Source organism: Genypterus blacodes, unplaced genomic scaffold, assembly GCF_046128005.1.
Source record: "Genypterus blacodes isolate CSIRO-AG114 ecotype Tasmania unplaced genomic scaffold, CSIRO-AGI_Gbla_v1 ptg000073l_1, whole genome shotgun sequence".
Taxonomy (NCBI): Eukaryota; Metazoa; Chordata; class Actinopteri; order Ophidiiformes; family Ophidiidae; genus Genypterus; species Genypterus blacodes.
This window is the reverse complement of record NW_027466883.1, coordinates 211,943-229,950: the sequence shown is the minus strand read 5'-3', so window position 1 is coordinate 229,950 and position 18,008 is coordinate 211,943. Positions and strand designations below refer to the sequence as shown.

Genomic DNA, 18,008 nt, shown 5'->3' with positions numbered 1-18,008 from the left:
TACAGCAGATAAACACGCTCAATGCTGATGATCATTTTCTCTGTAATGTTTACTGTAATTGACACAGGTCTTGTTGATGGGAGTGATGTCATTCAGATACCCATGCTGTGGATAAACAAGGGTGAGGATGCAACTATGGACTGCAGACACACCAAGGGAGTTCGCTATTATGAGATGCACTGGTACAGACAACTGCCAGGAGAAGAAATGAGACGAATGGTGTTCACACTACCCAGCAGAAAAGAACACCACACAGTGTACACAACTCAAAGCACCAAACCTGAGTATGAACCTGAGTTCACCATGGAGAAATTCTTAGCCACCAAACCTGACACTGACAGTGGGACATTCACAGTGAAGAATCTGGTTCCAGAAGATGAAGGCTTGTACTTCTGCGCTGTGAGCCAACACAGTGATACAGACTTATGGTACAGCTGAACAAAAACCCCAAAGAGTGTGTGTATTATCTGGTGTACAGTAGGGGGACCTCAAGAACCACAACTTTTCCTGAATACAGTTTAATGAATGATGAAGGTTTTGATACAGCAACTTACACAAACAGAGCATTAATGCAGAGACACACCCACATCTTTGTTGGAGCTTCATAACTCCTCCCATCTCACAGACAGAGTCTCTCCTCTCTGAGTTCATTCTAATCACAACACAAGAATGATCAAACCTGGTCTGATCAAACTCTGTGCAGCTCTGCTCTGTGTCATAGGTACTGAATGAAACAGAGGACTGAAAGGAAAACATTAGTTTTTTTTCCTCCGATTGAAAACATATTAATGCTCTAATGTTGCATATTGATCACTGAATCACTGGTGGTTCTGACGCTTGGTTTATGATTTTTCCTCACAGGTCTTATTGATGGGAGTGATGTCATCCAGACACACATACTGTGGAAAAACAAGGGTGGCAATGCAACTATGGACTGCAGACACACCAAGGGTGCTTCATATTATCAGATGTACTGGTACAGACAACTGCCAGGAGAAAGAACGAGACAAATAGTGTACACACAACCCAGCAAAAAAGATCACGACTTTGAACCTGACTTCACCATGGAGAAATTCTCAGCCACCAAACCTGATGCTCTCAGTGGGACATTCACAGTGAAGAATCTGGTACCAGAAGATGAAGGCTTGTACTTCTGTGCTGTGAGTGAACACAGTGATACAGCCTTATTGTACAGCTGAACAAAAACTCCCCAAACTGTTATCACATCCATTTATGTCATGTACTGCAGGGGGACCTCAAGGACCACAACTACACACATTACAGGAGTGTTTTGATACAGCAGCTTTGAGATCACCCCACATCACACAGAGAGCAGTGACACTCCCACTGCATCTCTTCACATCTCTGTAACTGAACTCAGTCATAAATGATCATCAGACTTCCACAACATGGACGCAATCAAACATGGCATCCTCAGCTTGTTAGTGTTTCTGCTCTGGATAAAAGGTAAAGTATCGTTTTAAAATGTAGTTTTAAATGCAAATTAATTGAACAAACAAGTTTTGTAAAGTCATACGAGCTGGAAAATTGGTTTTCATACTCTATGAAAATGAATGGAATTCCTGTGTAGAAGGTGAAAAAAGATTTTTTTTTAAGCACTACAGAAGAGTCAATGAAATGATGTGCTTTACATTATTTGGTCAAGGAAGAAAAATCCAACTGATCATCTTTCCAAATGTGAACACAGGTCTTGTTGATGGGAGTGAAGTCATCCAGACACCCATACTGTGGAAAAACAAGGGTGGCAATGCAACTATGGACTGCAGACACACCAAGGGTGCTTTATATTTTCAGATGTACTGGTACAGACAACTGCCAGGGGAAAGAATGAGACAAATAGTGTACACACTACCCAGCAAAAAAGATCATGACTTTGAACCTGACTTCACCATGGAGAAATTCTCAGCCACCAAACCTGATGCTGACAGTGGGACATTCACAGTGAAGAATCTGGTTCCAGAAGATGAAGGCTTGTACTTCTGCGCTGTGAGTGAACACAGTGATACAGCCTTATTGTACAGCTGAACAAAAACCCCAAAGTGTGTGTGTATTATCTGTACAGTAGGGGGACCTCAAGAACCACAACTTTTCCTGATGACAGTTTAATGAATGATGCAGGTTTTGATACAGCAACTTACAGCATCACAGACACAGAGCATTAATTAATAATTAATAAAAAGATTTTTCATCCTCACAGGTCTTATTGATGGGAGCGATGTCATCCAGACGCCCATATTCTGGAAAAACAAGGGTGACAATGCAACTATAGCAACTGCCACTGTAACTGTGAAAGGGAGCATAAGACTGCAGTATCTGTAATGAACTGTGGGGGGAACTGGAGACTGACTGACCATTTCAAGGTCTATTTGAAGGTTTTTGATGATTTTTGGGCTGTTTTACAATGCATCATAACAATTTATGAGACTATTTAATGAGACTGGAACACTTTTCCCAAATTTATACACATTTTTTCAAATGCATTGTCACTAAGTAATGACACACCTTTTTAAAGTGTCACATGACAGGAAGGAAGATGAGAAGCTTCGATCAGTTGTTTTGTTGAAGGTCTCACAGTGATCCTGATCAGTTCTTTACAAAATGATCGCACCTCTCATCATCTTCATCATTTCTCTGCTCTGTGCTGCAGGTAAACACACACACACATCTCTTTCATCCCAGCACCTTGTGAAGGTAAATAAGCAGTATGCCTGAATCTCTTGGTTTGGTTGCAGGTATTTCTTTCAGTGGTCCAGTCCACCAGTCCTACCAGTGTAACCATGGACCAAATTCTTGGTCTCTTTCAAAAGCCCGTATCTCGGTCAATTCAAGAGCTAGAGCTCTGAAATCTTCAACATCAGCAGCGGCAGGACGCGAGGATCATGTTCTGTAAGTTTGGGGAAAATTTCATTTTTGGTCCAATTTTCAAAGAAAAACAGTGTAACCATGGACCAAATTCTTGGTCTCTTTCAAAAGCCCGTATCTCGGTCAATTTAAGAGCTAGAGCTCTGAAATCTTCAACATCAGCAGCGGCAGGACGCGAGGATCATGTCTTGTGAGTTTGGGGAAAATTTCATTTTGGGTCCAATTTTCAAAGAAAAACAGTGTAACCATGGACCAAATTCTTGGTCTCTTTCAAAAGCCCGTATCTCAGTCAATTCAAAAACTAGAGCTCTGAAATCTTCAAAATCAGCAGCGGCAGGACGCGAGGATCATGTTCTGTAAGTTTGGGGAAAATTTCATTTTTGGTCCAATTTTCAAAGAAAAACAGTGTAACCATGGACCAAATTCTTGGTCTCTTTCAAAAGCCCGTATCTCGGTCAATTTAAGAGCTAGAGCTCTGAAATATTCAACATCAGCAGCGGCAGGACGCGAGGATCATGTTCTGTAAGCTTGGGGAAAATTTAATTTTTGGTCCAATTTTCAAAAAAAAACAGTGTAACCATGGACCAAATTCTTGGTCTCTTTCAAAAGCCTGTATCTCAGTCAATTCAAGAGCTAGAGCTCTGAAATCTTCAACATCAGCAGCGGCAGGACGCGAGGATCATGTTCTGTAAGTTTGGGGAAAATTTCATTTTTGGTCAAATTTTCAAAGAAAAACAGTGTAACCATGGACCAAATTCTTGGTCTCTTTCAAAAGCCCGTATCTCGGTCAATTCAAGAGCTAGAGCTCTGAAATCTTCAACATCAGCAGCGGCAGGACGCGAGGATCATGTTCTGTAAGTTTGGGGAAAATTTCATTTTTGGTCCAATTTTCAAAGAAAAACAGTGTAACCATGGACCAAATTCTTGGTCTCATTCAAAAGCCCGTATCTCGGTCAATTCAAGAGCTAGAGCTCTGAAATCTTCAACATCAGAAGCGGCAGGACGTGAGGATCATGTTCTGTAAGTTTGGGGAAAATTTCATTTTTGGTGTAATTTTCAAAGAAAAACAGTGTAACCATGGACCAAATTCTTGGTCTCTTTCAAAAGCCCGTATCTCGGTCAATTCAAGAGCTAGAGTTTTGAAATCTTCAACATCAGCAGCGGCAGGACGCGAGGATCATGTTCTGTAGGTTTGGGGAAAAATTCATTTTTGGTCCAATTTTCAAAGAAAAACAGTGTAACCATGGACCAAATTCTTGGTCTCTTTCAAAAGCCCGTATCTCAGTCAATTCAAAAACTAGAGCTCTGAAATCTTCAAAATCAGCAGCGACAGGACGCGAGGATCATGTTCTGTAAGTTTGGGGAAAATTTCATTTTTGGTCCAATTTTCAAAGAAAAACAGTGTAACCATGGACCAAATTCTTGGTCTCTTTCAAAAGCCCGTATCTCGGTCAATTTAAGAGCTAGAGCTCTGAAATATTCAACATCAGCAGCGGCAGGACGCGAGGATCATGTTCTGTAAGCTTGGGGAAAATTTCATTTTTGGTCCAATTTTCAAAGAAAAACAGTGTAACCATGGACCAAATTCTTGGTCTCTTTCAAAAGCCCGTATCTCGGTCAATTCAAGAGCTAGAGCTCTGAAATCTTCAACATCAGCAGCGGCAGGACGCGAGGATCATGTTCTGTAAGTTTGGGGAAAATTTCATTTTTGGTCCAATTTTCAAAGAAAAACAGTGTAACCATGGACCAAATTCTTGATCTCTTTCAAAAGCCCGTATCTCGGTCAATTCAAGAGCTAGAAATCTGAAATCTTCAACATCAGCAGGCAGGACGCAAGGATCATGCTCTGTAAGTTTGGGGAAAATTTCATTTTTGGTCCAATTTTCAAAGAAAAACAGTGTAACCATGGACCAAATTCTTGGTCTCTTTCAAAAGCCCGTATCTCGGTCAATTCAAGAGCTAGAGTTTTGAAATCTTCAACATCAGCAGCGGCAGGACGTGAGGATCATGTTCTGTAAGTTTGGGGAAAATTTCATTTTTGGTCCAATTTTCAAAGAAAAACAGTGTAACCATGGACCAAATTCTTGGTCTCTTTCAAAAGCCCGTATCTCGGTCAATTCAAGAGCTAGAGTTTTGAAATCTTCAACATCAGCAGCGGCAGGACGCGAGGATCATGTTCCTTAAGTTTGGGGAAAATTTCATTTTTGGTCCAATTTTCAAAGAAAAACAGTGTAACCATGGACCAAATTCTTGGTCTCTTTCAAAAGCCCGTATCTCAGTCAATTCAAGAGCTAGAGCTCTGAAATCTTCAACATCAGCAGCGGCAGGACGCGAGGATCATGTTCTGTAAGTTTGGGGAAAATTTCATTTTTGGTGTAATTTTCAAAGAAAAACAGTGTAACCATGGACCAAATTCTTGGTCTCTTTCAAAAGCCCGTATCTCGGTCAATTCAAGAGCTAGAGCTCTGAAATCTTCAACATCAGTAGCGGCAGGACGCGAGGATCATGTTCTGTAGGTTTGGGGAAAAATTCATTTTTGGTCCAATTTTCAAAGAAAAACAGTGTAACCATGGACCAAATTCTTGGTCTCTTTCAAAAGCCCGTATCTCAGTCAATTCAAAAACTAGAGCTCTGAAATCTTCAAAATCAGCAGCGGCAGGACGCGAGGATCATGTTCTGTAAGTTTGGGGAAAATTTCATTTTTGGTCCAATTTTCAAAGAAAAACAGTGTAACCATGGACCAAATTCTTGGTCTCTTTCAAAAGCCCGTATCTCGGTCAATTTAAGAGCTAGAGCTCTGAAATATTCAACATCAGCAGCGGCAGGACGCGAGTATCATGTTCCGTAAGCTTGGGGAAAATTTCATTTTTGGTCCAATTTTCAAAGAAAAACAGTGTAACCATGGACCAAATTCTTGGTCTCTTTCAAAAGCCTGTATCTCAGTCAATTCAAGAGCTAGAGCTCTGAAATCTTCAACATCAGCAGCGGCAGGACGCGAGGATCATGTTCTGTAAGTTTGGGGAAAATTTCATTTTTGGTCAAATTTTCAAAGAAAAACAGTGTTACCATGGACCAAATTCTTGGTCTCTTTCAAAAGCCCGTATCTCAGTCAATTCAAGAGCTAGAGCTCTGAAATCTTCAACATCAGCAGCGGCAGGACGCGAGGATCATGTTCTGTAAGTTTGGGGAAAATTTCATTTTTGGTCCAATTTTCAAAGAAAAACAGTGTAACCATGGACCAAATTCTTGGTCTCTTTCAAAAGCCTGTATCTCAGTCAATTCAAGAGCTAGAGCTCTGAAATCTTCAACATCAGCAGCGGCAGGACGCGAGGATCATGTTCTGTAAGTTTGGGGAAAATTTCATTTTTGGTCAAATTTTCAAAGAAAAACAGTGTTACCATGGACCAAATTCTTGGTCTCTTTCAAAAGCCCGTATCTCAGTCAATTCAAGAGCTAGAGCTCTGAAATCTTCAACATCAGCAGCGGCAGGACGCGAGGATCATGTTCTGTAAGTTTGGGGAAAATTTCATTTTTGGTGTAATTTTCAAAGAAAAACAGTGTAACCATGGACCAAATTCTTGGTCTCTTTCAAAAGCCCGTATCTCGGTCAATTCAAGAGCTAGAGTTTTGAAATCTTCAACATCAGCAGCGGCAGGACGCGAGGATCATGTTCCTTAAGTTTGGGGAAAATTTCATTTTTGGTCCAATTTTCAAAGACAAACAGTGTAACCATGGACCAAATTCTTGGTCTCTTTCAAAAGCCCGTATCTCGGTCAATTTAAGAGCTAGAGTTTTGAAATCTTCAACATCAGCAGCGGCAGGACGCGAGGATCATGTTCTGTAAGTTTGGGGAAAATTTCATTTTTGGTCCAATTTTCAAAGAAAAACTGTGTAACCATGGACCAAATTCTTGGTCTTTTTCCTAAAGCCCGTATCTCGGTCAATTCAAGAGCTAGAGCTCTGAAATCTTCAACATCAGCAGCGGCAGGACGTGAGGATCATGTTCTGTAAGTTTGGGGAAAATTTCATTTTTGGTGTAATTTTCAAAGAAAAACAGTGTAACCATGGACCAAATTCTTGGTCTCTTTCAAAAGCCCGTATCTCAGTCAATTCAAAAACTAGAGCTCTGAAATCTTCAAAATCAGCAGCGGCAGGACGCGAGGATCATGTTCTGTAAGTTTGGGGAAAATTTCATTTTTGGTCCAATTTTCAAAGAAAAACAGTGTAACCATGGACCAAATTCTTGGTCTCTTTCAAAAGCCCGTATCTCGGTCAATTTAAGAGCTAGAGCTCTGAAATATTCAACATCAGCAGCGGCAGGACGCGAGTATCATGTTCTGTAAGCTTGGGGAAAATTTCATTTTTGGTCCAATTTTCAAAGAAAAACAGTGTAACCATGGACCAAATTCTTGGTCTCTTTCAAAAGCCTGTATCTCAGTCAATTCAAGAGCTAGAGCTCCGAAATCTTCAACATCAGCAGCGGCAGGACGCGAGGATCATGTTCTGTAAGTTTGGGGAAAATTTCATTTTTGGTCAAATTTTCAAAGAAAAACAGTGTTACCATGGACCAAATTCTTGGTCTCTTTCAAAAGCCCGTATCTCAGTCAATTCAAGAGCTAGAGCTCTGAAATCTTCAACATCAGCAGCGGCAGGACGCGAGGATCATGTTCTGTAAGCTTGGGGAAAATTTCATTTTTGGTCCAATTTTCAAAGAAAAACAGTGTAACCATGGACCAAATTCTTGGTCTCTTTCAAAAGCCCGTATCTCGGTCAATTTAAGAGCTAGAGCTCTGAAATCTTCAACATCAGCAGCGGCAGGACGCGAGGATCATGTTCCTTAAATTTGGGGAAAATTTCATATTTGGTCCAATTTTCAAAGAAAAACAGTGTAACCATGGACCAAATTCTTGGTCTCTTTCAAAAGCCCGTATCTCGGTCAATTTAAGAGCTAGAGCTCTGAAATCTTCAACATCAGCAGCGGCAGGACGCGAGGATCATGTTCCTTAAGTTTGGGGAAAATTTCATTTTTGGTCCAATTTTCAAAGAAAAACAGTGTAACCATGGACCAAATTCTTGGTCTCTTTCAAAAGCCTGTATCTCGGTCAATTCAAGAGCTAGAGCTCTGAAATCTTCAACATCAGCAGCAGCAGGACGCGAGGATCATGTTCTGTAAGTTTGGGGAAAATTTCATTTTTGGTCCAATTTTCAAAGAAAAACAGTGTAACCATGGACCAAATTCTTGATCTCTTTCAAAAGCCCGTATCTCGGTCAATTCAAGAGCTAGAAATCTGAAATCTTCAACATCAGCAGGCAGGACGCAAGGATCATGCTCTGTAAGTTTGGGGAAAATTTCATTTTTGGTCCAATTTTCAAAGAAAAACAGTGTAACCATGGACCAAATTCTTGGTCTCTTTCAAAAGCCCGTATCTCGGTCAATTCAAGAGCTAGAGCTCTGAAATCTTCAACATCAGCAGCGGCAGGACGCGAGGATCATGTTCTGTAGGTTTGGGGAAAAATTCATTTTTGGTCCAATTTTCAAAGAAAAACAGTGTAACCATGGACCAAATTCTTGGTCTCTTTCAAAAGCCCGTATCTCAGTCAATTCAAAAACTAGAGCTCTGAAATCTTCAAAATCAGCAGCGACAGGACGCGAGGATCATGTTCTGTAAGTTTGGGGAAAATTTCATTTTTGGTCCAATTTTCAAAGAAAAACAGTGTAACCATGGACCAAATTCTTGGTCTCTTTCAAAAGCCCGTATCTCGGTCAATTTAAGAGCTAGAGCTCTGAAATATTCAACATCAGCAGCGGCAGGACGCGAGGATCATGTTCTGTAAGCTTGGGGAAAATTTCATTTTTGGTCCAATTTTCAAAGAAAAACAGTGTAACCATGGACCAAATTCTTGGTCTCTTTCAAAAGCCCGTATCTCGGTCAATTTAAGAGCTAGAGCTCTGAAATCTTCAACATCAGCAGCGGCAGGACGCGAGGATCATGTTCCTTAAGTTTGGGGAAAATTTCATTTTTGGTCCAATTTTCAAAGAAAAACAGTGTAACCATGGACCAAATTCTTGGTCTCTTTCAAAAGCCCGTATCTCGGTCAATTTAAGAGCTAGAGCTCTGAAATCTTCAACATCAGCAGCGGAAGGACGCGAGGATCATGTTCTGTAAGTTTGGGGAAAATTTCATTTTTGGTCCAATTTTCAAAGAAAAACAGTGTAACCATGGACCAAATTCTTGGTCTCTTTCAAAAGCCCGTATCTCGGTCAATTCAAGAGCTAGAGCTCTGAAATCTTCCACATCAGCAGCGGCAGGACGCGAGGATCATGTTCTGTAAGTTTGGGGAAAATTTCATTTTTGGTCCAATTTTCAAAAAAAAACAGTGTAACCATGGACCAAATTCTTGGTCTCTTTCAAAAGCCCGTATCTCGGTCAATTCAAGAGCTAGAGCTCTGAAATCTTCAAAATCAGCAGCGGCAGGACGCGAGGATCATGTTCTGTAAGTTTGGGGAAAATTCTTTTTTGGTCCAATTTTCAAAGAAAAACAGTGTAACCATGGACCAAATCCTTGGTCTCTTTCAAAAGCCCGTATCTCGGTCAATTCAAGAGCTAGAGCTCTGAAATCTTCAACATCAGCAGCAGCAGGACGCGAGGATCATGTTCTGTAAGTTTGGGGAAAATTTCATTTTTGGTCCAATTTTCAAAGAAAAACAGTGTAACCATGGACCAAATTCTTGATCTCTTTCAAAAGCCCGTATCTCGGTCAATTCAAGAGCTAGAAATCTGAAATCTTCAACATCAGCAGGCAGGACGCAAGGATCATGCTCTGTAAGTTTGGGGAAAATTTCATTTTTGGTCCAATTTTCAAAGAAAAACAGTGTAACCATGGACCAAATTCTTGGTCTCTTTCAAAAGCCGGTATCTCGGTCAATTCAAGAGCTAGAGTTTTGAAATCTTCAACATCAGCAGCGGCAGGACGCGAGGATCATGTTCTGTAAGTTTGGGGAAAATTTCATTTTTGGTCCAATTTTCAAAGAAAAACAGTGTAACCATGGACCAAATTCTTGGTCTCTTTCAAAAGCCCGTATCTCGGTCAATTTAAGAGCTAGAGCTCTGAAATCTTCAACATCAGCAGCGGCAGGACGCGAGGATCATGTTCTGTAAGTTTGGGGAAAATTTCATTTTTGGTCCAATTTTCAAAGAAAAACAGTGTAACCATGGACCAAATTCTTGGTCTCTTTCAAAAGCCCGTATCTCGGTCAATTTAAGAGCTAGAGCTCTGAAATATTCAACATCAGCAGCGGCAGGACGCGAGGATCATGTTCTGTAAGCTTGGGGAAAATTTCATTTTTGGTCCAATTTTCAAAGAAAAACAGTGTAACCATGGACCAAATTCTTGGTCTCTTTCAAAAGCCCGTATCTCGGTCAATTTAAGAGCTAGAGCTCTGAAATCTTCAACATCAGCAGCGGCAGGACGCGAGGATCATGTTCCGTAAGTTTGGGGAAAATTTCATTTTTGGTCCAATTTTCAAAGAAAAACAGTGTAACCATGGACCAAATTCTTGGTCTCTTTCAAAAGCCCGTATCTCGGTCAATTTAAGAGCTAGAGCTCTGAAATCTTCAACATCAGCAGCGGCAGGACGCGAGGATCATGTTCTGTAAGTTTGGGGAAAATTTCATTTTTGGTCCAATTTTCAAAGAAAAACAGTGTAACCATGGACCAAATTCTTGGTCTCTTTCAAAAGCCCGTATCTCGGTCAATTCAAGAGCTAGAGCTCTGAAATCTTCAACATCAGCAGCGGCAGGACGCGAGGATCATGTTCTGTAAGTTTGGGGAAAATTTCATTTTTGGTCCAATTTTCAAAGAAAAACAGTGTAACCATGGACCAAATTCTTGGTCTCTTTCAAAAGCCCGTATCTCGGTCAATTCAAGAGCTAGAGTTTTGAAATCTTCAACATCAGCAGCGGCAGGACGCGAGGATTATGTTCTGTAAGTTTGGGGAAAATTTCATTTTTGGTCCAATTTTCAAAGAAAAACAGTGTAACCATGGACCAAATTCTTGGTCTCTTTCAAAAGCCCGTATCTCGGTCAATTCAAGAGCTAGAGTTTTGAAATCTTCAACATCAGCAGCGGCAGGACGCGAGGATCATGTTCCTTAAGTTTGGGGAAAATTTCATTTTTGGTCCAATTTTCAAAGAAAAACAGTGTAACCATGGACCAAATTCTTGGTCTCTTTCAAAAGCCCGTATCTCAGTCAATTTAAGAGCTAGAGCTCTGAAATCTTCAACATCAGCAGCGGCAGGACGCGAGGATCATGTTCTGTAAGTTTGGGGAAAATGTCATTTTTGGTGTAATTTTCAAAGAAAAACAGTGTAACCATGGACCAAATTCTTGGTCTCTTTCAAAAGCCCGTATCTCGGTCAATTCAAGAGCTAGAGCTCTGAAATCTTCAACATCAGCAGCGGCAAGACGCGAGGATCATGTTCTGTAGGTTTGGGGAAAAATTCATTTTTGGTCCAATTTTCAAAGAAAAACAGTGTAACCATGGACCAAATTCTTGGTCTCTTTCAAAAACCCGTATCTCAGTCAATTCAAAAACTAGAGCTCTGAAATCTTCAAAATCAGCAGCGACAGGACGCGAGGATCATGTTCTGTAAGTTTGGGGAAAATTTCATTTTTGGTCCAATTTTCAAAGAAAAACAGTGTAACCATGGACCAAATTCTTGGTCTCTTTCAAAAGCCCGTATCTCGGTCAATTCAAGAGCTAGAGCTCTGAAATCTTCAACATCAGCAGCGGCAGGACGCGAGGATCATGTTCTGTAGGTTTGGGGAAAAATTCATTTTTGGTCCAATTTTCAAAGAAAAACAGTGTAACCATGGACCAAATTCTTGGTCTCTTTCAAAAGCCCGTATCTCAGTCAATTCAAAAACTAGAGCTCTGAAATCTTCAAAATCAGCAGCGACAGGACGCGAGGATCATGTTCTGTAAGTTTGGGGAAAATTTCATTTTTGGTCCAATTTTCAAAGAAAAACAGTGTAACCATGGACCAAATTCTTGGTCTCTTTCAAAAGCCCGTATCTCGGTCAATTTAAGAGCTAGAGCTCTGAAATATTCAACATCAGCAGCGGCAGGACGCGAGGATCATGTTCTGTAAGCTTGGGGAAAATTTAATTTTTGGTCCAATTTTCAAAGAAAAACAGTGTAACCATGGACCAAATTCTTGGTCTCTTTCAAAAGCCCGTATCTCGGTCAATTTAAGAGCTAGAGCTCTGAAATCTTCAACATCAGCAGCGGCAGGACGCGAGGATCATGTTCCTTAAGTTTGGGGAAAATTTCATTTTTGGTCCAATTTTCAAAGAAAAACAGTGTAACCATGGACCAAATTCTTGGTCTCTTTCAAAAGCCCGTATCTCGGTCAATTTAAGAGCTAGAGCTCTGAAATCTTCAACATCAGCAGCGGCAGGACGCGAGGATCATGTTCTGTAAGTTTGGGGAAAATTTCATTTTTGGTCCAATTTTCAAAGAAAAACAGTGTAACCATGGACCAAATTCTTGGTCTCTTTCAAAAGCCCGTATCTCGGTCAATTCAAGAGCTAGAGCTCTGAAATCTTCAACATCAGCAGCGGCAGGACGCGAGGATCATGTTCTGTAAGTTTGGGGAAAATTTCATTTTTGGTCCAATTTTCAAAGAAAAACAGTGTAACCATGGACCAAATTCTTGGTCTCTTTCAAAAGCCCGTATCTCGGTCAATTTAAGAGCTAGAGCTCTGAAATCTTCAACATCAGCAGCGGCAGGACGCGAGGATCATGTTCCTTAAGTTTGGGGAAAATTTCATTTTTGGTCCAATTTTCAAAGAAAAACAGTGTAACCATGGACCAAATTCTTGGTCTCTTTCAAAAGCCCGTATCTCGGTCAATTTAAGAGCTAGAGCTCTGAAATCTTCAACATCAGCAGCGGCAGGACGCGAGGATCATGTTCTGTAAGTTTGGGGAAAATTTCATTTTTGGTCCAATTTTCAAAGAAAAACAGTGTAACCATGGACCAAATTCTTGGTCTCTTTCAAAAGCCCGTATCTCGGTCAATTCAAGAGCTAGAGCTCTGAAATCTTCAACATCAGCAGCGGCAGGACGCGAGGATCATGTTCTGTAAGTTTGGGGAAAATTTCATTTTTGGTCCAATTTTCAAAGAAAAACAGTGTAACCATGGACCAAATTCTTGGTCTCTTTCAAAAGCCCGTATCTCAGTCAATTCAAAAACTAGAGCTCTGAAATCTTCAAAATCAGCAGCGACAGGACGCGAGGATCATGTTCTGTAAGTTTGGGGAAAATTTCATTTTTGGTCCAATTTTCAAAGAAAAACAGTGTAACCATGGACCAAATTCTTGGTCTCTTTCAAAAGCCCGTATCTCGGTCAATTCAAGAGCTAGAGCTCTGAAATCTTCAACATCAGCAGCGGCAGGACGCGAGGATCATGTTCTGTAGGTTTGGGGAAAAATTCATTTTTGGTCCAATTTTCAAAGAAAAACAGTGTAACCATGGACCAAATTCTTGGTCTCTTTCAAAAGCCCGTATCTCGGTCAATTCAAGAGCTAGAGCTCTGAAATCTTCAACATCAGCAGCGGCAGGACGCGAGGATCATGTTCTGTAGGTTTGGGGAAAAATTCATTTTTGGTCCAATTTTCAAAGAAAAACAGTGTAACCATGGACCAAATTCTTGGTCTCTTTCAAAAGCCCGTATCTCAGTCAATTCAAAAACTAGAGCTCTGAAATCTTCAAAATCAGCAGCGACAGGACGCGAGGATCATGTTCTGTAAGTTTGGGGAAAATTTCATTTTTGGTCCAATTTTCAAAGAAAAACAGTGTAACCATGGACCAAATTCTTGGTCTCTTTCAAAAGCCCGTATCTCGGTCAATTTAAGAGCTAGAGCTCTGAAATATTCAACATCAGCAGCGGCAGGACGCGAGGATCATGTTCTGTAAGCTTGGGGAAAATTTAATTTTTGGTCCAATTTTCAAAGAAAAACAGTGTAACCATGGACCAAATTCTTGGTCTCTTTCAAAAGCCCGTATCTCGGTCAATTTAAGAGCTAGAGCTCTGAAATCTTCAACATCAGCAGCGGCAGGACGCGAGGATCATGTTCCTTAAGTTTGGGGAAAATTTCATTTTTGGTCCAATTTTCAAAGAAAAACAGTGTAACCATGGACCAAATTCTTGGTCTCTTTCAAAAGCCCGTATCTCGGTCAATTTAAGAGCTAGAGCTCTGAAATCTTCAACATCAGCAGCGGCAGGACGCGAGGATCATGTTCTGTAAGTTTGGGGAAAATTTCATTTTTGGTCCAATTTTCAAAGAAAAACAGTGTAACCATGGACCAAATTCTTGGTCTCTTTCAAAAGCCCGTATCTCGGTCAATTCAAGAGCTAGAGCTCTGAAATCTTCAACATCAGCAGCGGCAGGACGCGAGGATCATGTTCTGTAAGTTTGGGGAAAATTTCATTTTTGGTCCAATTTTCAAAGAAAAACAGTGTAACCATGGACCAAATTCTTGGTCTCTTTCAAAAGCCCGTATCTCGGTCAATTTAAGAGCTAGAGCTCTGAAATCTTCAACATCAGCAGCGGCAGGACGCGAGGATCATGTCTTGTGAGTTTGGGGAAAATTTCATTTTGGGTCCAATTTTCAAAGAAAAACAGTGTAACCATGGACCAAATTCTTGGTCTCTTTCAAAAGCCCGTATCTCAGTCAATTCAAAAACTAGAGCTCTGAAATCTTCAAAATCAGCAGCGGCAGGACGCGAGGATCATGTTCTGTAAGTTTGGGGAAAATTTCATTTTTGGTCCAATTTTCAAAGAAAAACAGTGTAACCATGGACCAAATTCTTGGTCTCTTTCAAAAGCCCGTATCTCGGTCAATTTAAGAGCTAGAGCTCTGAAATATTCAACATCAGCAGCGGCAGGACGCGAGGATCATGTTCTGTAAGCTTGGGGAAAATTTAATTTTTGGTCCAATTTTCAAAAAAAAACAGTGTAACCATGGACCAAATTCTTGGTCTCTTTCAAAAGCCTGTATCTCAGTCAATTCAAGAGCTAGAGCTCTGAAATCTTCAACATCAGCAGCGGCAGGACGCGAGGATCATGTTCTGTAAGTTTGGGGAAAATTTCATTTTTGGTCAAATTTTCAAAGAAAAACAGTGTAACCATGGACCAAATTCTTGGTCTCTTTCAAAAGCCCGTATCTCGGTCAATTCAAGAGCTAGAGCTCTGAAATCTTCAACATCAGCAGCGGCAGGACGCGAGGATCATGTTCTGTAAGTTTGGGGAAAATTTCATTTTTGGTCCAATTTTCAAAGAAAAACAGTGTAACCATGGACCAAATTCTTGGTCTCATTCAAAAGCCCGTATCTCGGTCAATTCAAGAGCTAGAGCTCTGAAATCTTCAACATCAGAAGCGGCAGGACGTGAGGATCATGTTCTGTAAGTTTGGGGAAAATTTCATTTTTGGTGTAATTTTCAAAGAAAAACAGTGTAACCATGGACCAAATTCTTGGTCTCTTTCAAAAGCCCGTATCTCGGTCAATTCAAGAGCTAGAGTTTTGAAATCTTCAACATCAGCAGCGGCAGGACGCGAGGATCATGTTCTGTAGGTTTGGGGAAAAATTCATTTTTGGTCCAATTTTCAAAGAAAAACAGTGTAACCATGGACCAAATTCTTGGTCTCTTTCAAAAGCCCGTATCTCAGTCAATTCAAAAACTAGAGCTCTGAAATCTTCAAAATCAGCAGCGACAGGACGCGAGGATCATGTTCTGTAAGTTTGGGGAAAATTTCATTTTTGGTCCAATTTTCAAAGAAAAACAGTGTAACCATGGACCAAATTCTTGGTCTCTTTCAAAAGCCCGTATCTCGGTCAATTTAAGAGCTAGAGCTCTGAAATATTCAACATCAGCAGCGGCAGGACGCGAGGATCATGTTCTGTAAGCTTGGGGAAAATTTCATTTTTGGTCCAATTTTCAAAGAAAAACAGTGTAACCATGGACCAAATTCTTGGTCTCTTTCAAAAGCCCGTATCTCGGTCAATTCAAGAGCTAGAGCTCTGAAATCTTCAACATCAGCAGCGGCAGGACGCGAGGATCATGTTCTGTAAGTTTGGGGAAAATTTCATTTTTGGTCCAATTTTCAAAGAAAAACAGTGTAACCATGGACCAAATTCTTGATCTCTTTCAAAAGCCCGTATCTCGGTCAATTCAAGAGCTAGAAATCTGAAATCTTCAACATCAGCAGGCAGGACGCAAGGATCATGCTCTGTAAGTTTGGGGAAAATTTCATTTTTGGTCCAATTTTCAAAGAAAAACAGTGTAACCATGGACCAAATTCTTGGTCTCTTTCAAAAGCCCGTATCTCGGTCAATTCAAGAGCTAGAGTTTTGAAATCTTCAACATCAGCAGCGGCAGGACGTGAGGATCATGTTCTGTAAGTTTGGGGAAAATTTCATTTTTGGTCCAATTTTCAAAGAAAAACAGTGTAACCATGGACCAAATTCTTGGTCTCTTTCAAAAGCCCGTATCTCAGTCAATTCAAGAGCTAGAGCTCTGAAATCTTCAACATCAGCAGCGGCAGGACGCGAGGATCATGTTCTGTAAGTTTGGGGAAAATTTCATTTTTGGTGTAATTTTCAAAGAAAAACAGTGTAACCATGGACCAAATTCTTGGTCTCTTTCAAAAGCCCGTATCTCGGTCAATTCAAGAGCTAGAGCTCTGAAATCTTCAACATCAGTAGCGGCAGGACGCGAGGATCATGTTCTGTAGGTTTGGGGAAAAATTCATTTTTGGTCCAATTTTCAAAGAAAAACAGTGTTACCATGGACCAAATTCTTGGTCTCTTTCAAAAGCCCGTATCTCAGTCAATTCAAGAGCTAGAGCTCTGAAATCTTCAACATCAGCAGCGGCAGGACGCGAGGATCATGTTCTGTAAGTTTGGGGAAAATTTCATTTTTGGTCCAATTTTCAAAGAAAAACAGTGTAACCATGGACCAAATTCTTGGTCTCTTTCAAAAGCCTGTATCTCAGTCAATTCAAGAGCTAGAGCTCTGAAATCTTCAACATCAGCAGCGGCAGGACGCGAGGATCATGTTCTGTAAGTTTGGGGAAAATTTCATTTTTGGTCAAATTTTCAAAGAAAAACAGTGTTACCATGGACCAAATTCTTGGTCTCTTTCAAAAGCCCGTATCTCAGTCAATTCAAGAGCTAGAGCTCTGAAATCTTCAACATCAGCAGCGGCAGGACGCGAGGATCATGTTCTGTAAGTTTGGGGAAAATTTCATTTTTGGTGTAATTTTCAAAGAAAAACAGTGTAACCATGGACCAAATTCTTGGTCTCTTTCAAAAGCCCGTATCTCGGTCAATTCAAGAGCTAGAGTTTTGAAATCTTCAACATCAGCAGCGGCAGGACGCGAGGATCATGTTCCTTAAGTTTGGGGAAAATTTCATTTTTGGTCCAATTTTCAAAGACAAACAGTGTAACCATGGACCAAATTCTTGGTCTCTTTCAAAAGCCCGTATCTCGGTCAATTTAAGAGCTAGAGTTTTGAAATCTTCAACATCAGCAGCGGCAGGACGCGAGGATCATGTTCTGTAAGTTTGGGGAAAATTTCATTTTTGGTCCAATTTTCAAAGAAAAACTGTGTAACCATGGACCAAATTCTTGGTCTTTTTCCTAAAGCCCGTATCTCGGTCAATTCAAGAGCTAGAGCTCTGAAATCTTCAACATCAGCAGCGGCAGGACGTGAGGATCATGTTCTGTAAGTTTGGGGAAAATTTCATTTTTGGTGTAATTTTCAAAGAAAAACAGTGTAACCATGGACCAAATTCTTGGTCTCTTTCAAAAGCCCGTATCTCAGTCAATTCAAAAACTAGAGCTCTGAAATCTTCAAAATCAGCAGCGGCAGGACGCGAGGATCATGTTCTGTAAGTTTGGGGAAAATTTCATTTTTGGTCCAATTTTCAAAGAAAAACAGTGTAACCATGGACCAAATTCTTGGTCTCTTTCAAAAGCCCGTATCTCGGTCAATTTAAGAGCTAGAGCTCTGAAATATTCAACATCAGCAGCGGCAGGACGCGAGTATCATGTTCTGT

The 18,008-nt window shown here is 40.6% G+C and overlaps 1 gene segment (V, D, J or C); it reads left to right on the top strand.

Annotated features, from left to right (window-relative positions):
* Positions 1-633: 633 nt before the first annotated feature.
* On the top strand, positions 634-1,420 carry LOC143005977 (T cell receptor beta variable 18-like). The segment is given in 3 exon segments: positions 634-721; positions 862-1,160; positions 1,250-1,420. Coding segments are annotated over 3 exon segments (411 nt in total).
* Positions 1,421-18,008: the final 16,588 nt, after the last annotated feature.